The following is a 4909-nucleotide window of genomic DNA, read 5'->3' on the forward strand; positions in this document are numbered from 1 at the left end:
ATATAATCATTCATCTTGTACTGCAGTTGTGTGCATGTTAAAACAGGAAATGCATGAACTTTGTGACCTTCCAAGTGAAATATCCTAATGATAAATATTAAGTTAAATAAGTGTTTTACAAACAAACTTCTGTACTAAATCCACTTTTTTCAGTATAAAATGATCTTGCCTGAATTATGTGAGCACTTCAGAAAGAATTTAAGACTAATTTCTACTAAATATTGTAGACACTTAATTTGCTGTAAAGTTGCTTTGCAACGATTTGTATCGTGAAAAGCGCTATACAAATAAACTTGAACTGAACTGAATTGAATTGAAAGACAGTCTCTTTGGTTATTAGAGATTGTTTTAAACTAATCTCATTACAGACTATCAATGTAAATGTGAGTGCCTCTCAACTGTTTCAGTTCTAGTTGTCTGACGAACGATCGTCTGTATACTGTGTCTGTATGAAGTAATGACATTTTTAATTGTGTTTTCTCTAGTTTTGACCGGTGTGTTGATGAAGTCTGGAAATGTTTATGAGGGAACAGTGGGTGAAACGGTGGATATCAGATGTCCATATCTAGATGACTATAAATATACACCCAAGTACTTTTGCCGTCATCCCTGTAAATCTAATCATGTTTTGATTAAAAGTGCAAAGTTTGATCAGGTCGTCTCATATGGAAGATACTCTGTGATTGATATTGTGAGTGGACTGTTCTTTACTGTAACCATCAAACATCTCAGACTCACAGACACTGGTGTTTATTACTGTGGAACTGATCAATGGTTCAGTGATACACTGAATAAAGTTCATCTGTTTGTCCGTCCAGGTGGGTATTTATGCAAACAGTTTGTGAATAACATAGCATATACATGTATCTTCCCATTTAAATATTTCACAGAAATGTTAAATTCCTCTTTTTCTGTTTTATTCTCAGAAGCTCCTGTGAGCAGATCTACACACACCCCTGAAAACACACATATAACATATATATGGACATCAACACTCACCTCTACAGGTACATCCAGTCAGCAAATTAATGATCAGTTTTACAACAATACTTATAATTTAGGAAAATGTATTCAATTTAGTTAGGCCTACTTGTGGGAAACATTTAGGACATTTTGTATTTATAAATCATATGTGATTCTCTCTTTTTCTCTCAGTCTTTCAGATGAGTCTTTCAGATGAGTCTGATTCATATGATCAGTTCTCACCAACATCATCATCAGTCCAGTCAAAGGGATCTATACCACTGGATAAAAACTCTGGTAGCAAAGTTTTTTTTTTTGCATGTATTTTAAGATGACAATTATAATTTGTTTGCAACATTGTATAACATACATATTAGAATATATTTAATGATTCTTCTTTTGTCTTTTTTATCTCAGTCAGCATACCTGTGGTTTGTGCAGGTGTTCTGGTGCTGCTGGTGTTCGGGGTTCTTGTGGCGTTAGCGTCTCTCTGCAGGAAAAGATCAGATTTAAAGTCTAGATGTAAGACCACACACACCAAATAATGAGTTGATAGTTTCATGAAATACTATCCAATATTACAAATAATAATAATAAGTGATCAAAAAAAGCCCCATTGCGTCAGTTTTAAAAATCAAATAGAGAACATGTGTGACTGATGGATATTTAGCAATGAGATGAGATCATGCCTTATTTTCTTTAAATCACTATTGCAGTTTAAGTCACTGTGACTGGCTTCTACAGTATCATCATGTTTATGGCCATTTTCAGGTCTGAAACCACCTGTCCCTGAAAATCCAGTTCAAGATTCACCAGATCTCAACTGGGTATGAAAACATCTGCACTTTATACATAATTTTACCCTAAAGTATCAGCATATTTGATTTCAAACTGTATGACCTGATCAACATTATATACATGAATACATTTGCTTTGTTGTAGTAAAGCTTGTTGTTTAATATGATTATGGCAAACATGTTGGATGTACACTGAATTTACTTTTGGTATGTCAAGCCTTATGTCTCTTTCTCTTTCAACAGGTCTCTCAGACTGTACATGTAGATGATGTTCATCACCTCTATGATGAAATTGGGACTGAGTACAGTCTGGTTGGCCCAGCTAGAGATGGCAATTCTTCTATAATATGTTCCACCGTGCAGCATTGTGATCCTGCACCTCAGAATGATATGAACGCTTTGTATTCACTTATCACACACCACTGAGGATAAATGACTGTCAGTATTAGTCTCTCCTCAAAAATGTCACTCTTAGCTGCAGTGTGAGAAACAGTAAGCTTTTACTGAGCATCACAGTTTATTGTTTGTTTTAATGTTTCTTTATAAATCCTATACGGATGTTTTAAGGCGGAGATGATATAAGGGAGAATGAAAACTCTTCTGAAGATTCTGTGTCTTTTCATTGGTAACATTTTTGACTTTTCCATTTCTTTACATTTTCCATTCATTTCCATAATATTTTCTGTTTGATAGACATATACCAAACTTCGAATATATTAGATTTATTGATGATCTATAAGTTATATTTAGAAATGTACAGATGAGCATCCCGTCCATCAATATAAGCATAATGCAACTGCGTTTGAAGATTTTTTGCGTTTAGTTGTCTGATGATTGTTTCTATTTTTGACATTTTAATGGGTCAAAATGTAGGCTATAAAGAATGATTTTTCTGTAAGTGTCTGTTTAAGCCAACTGAAAAACTGACTGTGTTTTCTCTAGTTCTGACCTGTGTGTTGATGAAGTCTGGAAATGTTTATGAGGGAACAGTGGGTGAAACGGTGGATATCAGATGTCCATATCTAGATGACTATAAATATACACTCAAGTACTTTTGCCGTCATCCCTGTAAATCTGATCGTGTTTTGATTAAAAGTGCAAAGTTTGATCAGGTCGTCTCATATGGAAGATACTCTGTGATTGATATTGTGAGTGGACTGTTCTTTACTGTAACCATCAAACATCTCAGACTCACAGACACTGGTGTTTATTACTGTGGAACTGATCAATGGTTCAGTGATACACTGAATAAAGTTCATCTGTTTGTCCGTCCAGGTGGGTATTTATGCAAACAGTTTGTGAATAACATAGCATATACATGTATCTTCCCATTTAAATATTTCACAGAAATGTTAAATTCCTCTTTTTCTGTTTTATTCTCAGCAGCTCCTGTGAGCAGATCTACACACACCCCTGAAAACACACAAAAAACATATATATGCACAACAACACTCACCTCTACAGGTACAAGTTCATCCATTCAGCAAATACCATCAACAGTCCATTCGCCAGGTTCCACTCCTCCGGTCAACAGCACTGGTAACTCTTCTTTTTTTTTTTTTATACCTGTTCGTTTATGTTACTGTTACTGAATTCTTACAATAACAGTAATAGGTCATTTATTTATTTTTATTTATTGTACATTAGCTTATTTTATCACTGCACTCACACTGCAGCAACTGAAATACTGTAGTAATTATATGATCTTGTTCTTTTTATTCCAGTTGATGTCACTGTGGTTTGTGCAGGTGTTCTGTCATTCCTGGTTTTCTGTATCCTTGTGGCTTTAGTGGTTATTTACAGGAGAAGATCAGATGCAAAGACCAGATGTAAGATTACAAACACACATTAAGACTTTAACTGCATAATGTATTGGTTTAACAACCCCCCCAAAACGAGTTGATAGTAATTAACTACTTGTTTAAAACCTATCAAATAAACAAAAAGGTGATTTAAAAAGCATTTTTATACCATGTTTCCATGATGCTTCCAAACGTCATTCTTTAACAGTGTCTCATATTCCATAGGATTTTATATAATTCATTCCGACCTTTTAATGATAAATGAAATCTAACATTATTATTTCTATTATTCACATGTTGATGCTATGAAACCTCACACCACTGAAGATACAGCTCAAGATCCACCAGACTTCAACCAGGTATGAAAACCTCTCTGTGTGGCAGCAAGAAAAAATTTGCACCAAACATATTTATCTGATAAATGTATCAAAAGAAGAAGAAAAAAAAGATCATCATTGCATGCATGTACATTTGAGTTTTTAGCTTTGAATGTTTTGTGAAGTTAAATATCTTGAAAATGCACTCAGTGTTGAATCTTTACTGTATGAACTCCTCGTTTTCTTTTTTCTCTCTGTCAGGCTGTGGAAGATGGCTGTTACCTCTGTGAAGAAACAATGGTAGTGTATCGTTTGGATGATCCACCTAAAGAAGACAGTTTTTCTCTAATCCATTCAACTGTATATTACTGTGATCGCATGACTCAGAAACAAAGTCATTCTGGAAAATACAGTTTCTGTAATAAGTCAATAAAAAAGTAAATAGTTTGCAGAGTATCTTTAGCCATCCATTAGTCTGATGACCAAATGAACAGTTCACCATTTCCTGGGTGGCAGATCAGTTGCTCTGCTGCATTTAATTTTGACACTGTTGCAGAGCATTTGTGGTGTATGTGGTCAAAGAATATAACATTTTGCAAATGTTTGTGTCTGTCAGTTGCAAACTTAATAAGGAACTGTCACTTACCGTTGACCTTTAAATATCTGTGTAGTCGCTCATAGCCTACTGTGGTCAAATATTATAGCCTATGTTGAATATTTATGAGCACTAAATTCACAGTTTGGTGATAAAGCTATAAAGCTTTTCATTTCCTTGGCAGAACAAAGTCAAATTTGATCTAATAGCTGAAGGGTTCCCAAACCTTTTAACCATCTGCCTGGTTTCCACTTGTTCAAGATTAATAAACAAGGATTATTTTTAAATGACTTTATAGCCTATCTATTGCACTCACCAAACAATATATAGAAGATTACATATTTTTGAATTATTTATCATAAATAAATTAAAGTACTTTCCATTGACGATGTCTCTTTAACCCGTTCGTGACTGTAAAGTGTGTCAGGCCAGCCT

The 4909-nt window shown here is 34.4% G+C and overlaps 1 protein-coding gene across 1 annotated transcript; it reads left to right on the plus strand.

The window, feature by feature from the left end:
• Positions 1-2356: 2356 nt before the first annotated feature.
• On the plus strand, positions 2357-4320 carry LOC107594536 (CMRF35-like molecule 3). Its single transcript, XM_016284617.1, has 6 exons — positions 2357-2385; positions 2703-3035; positions 3144-3299; positions 3485-3589; positions 3890-3921; positions 4141-4320. Exons 2-6 carry the CDS (start codon positions 2720-2722, stop codon positions 4318-4320), a joined length of 789 nt encoding a protein of 262 aa, XP_016140103.1. The 5' UTR covers positions 2357-2385; positions 2703-2719.
• Positions 4321-4909: the final 589 nt, after the last annotated feature.

This window comes from Sinocyclocheilus grahami, unplaced genomic scaffold (genome assembly GCF_001515645.1).
Source record: "Sinocyclocheilus grahami isolate Dianchi unplaced genomic scaffold, SAMN03320097.WGS_v1.1 scaffold185.1, whole genome shotgun sequence".
NCBI lineage: Eukaryota > Metazoa > Chordata > Actinopteri > Cypriniformes > Cyprinidae > Sinocyclocheilus > Sinocyclocheilus grahami.

What these genes read in the sequence shown, in the direction of transcription:
- LOC107594536 (XM_016284617.1), top strand. Translation starts at nt 2,720, where the DNA reads ATGAAGTCTGGAAATGTTTATGAGGGAACAGTGGGTGAAACGGTGGAT. An exon ending in ATCAGATGCAAAGACCAGAT is followed by an intron (nt 3,590 to 3,889) that starts GTAAGATTACAA and finishes ACACCACTGAAG; the next exon opens with ATACAGCTCAAGATCCACCA. An exon ending in ATCCACCAGACTTCAACCAG is followed by an intron (nt 3,922 to 4,140) that starts GTATGAAAACCT and finishes TCTCTCTGTCAG; the next exon opens with GCTGTGGAAGATGGCTGTTA.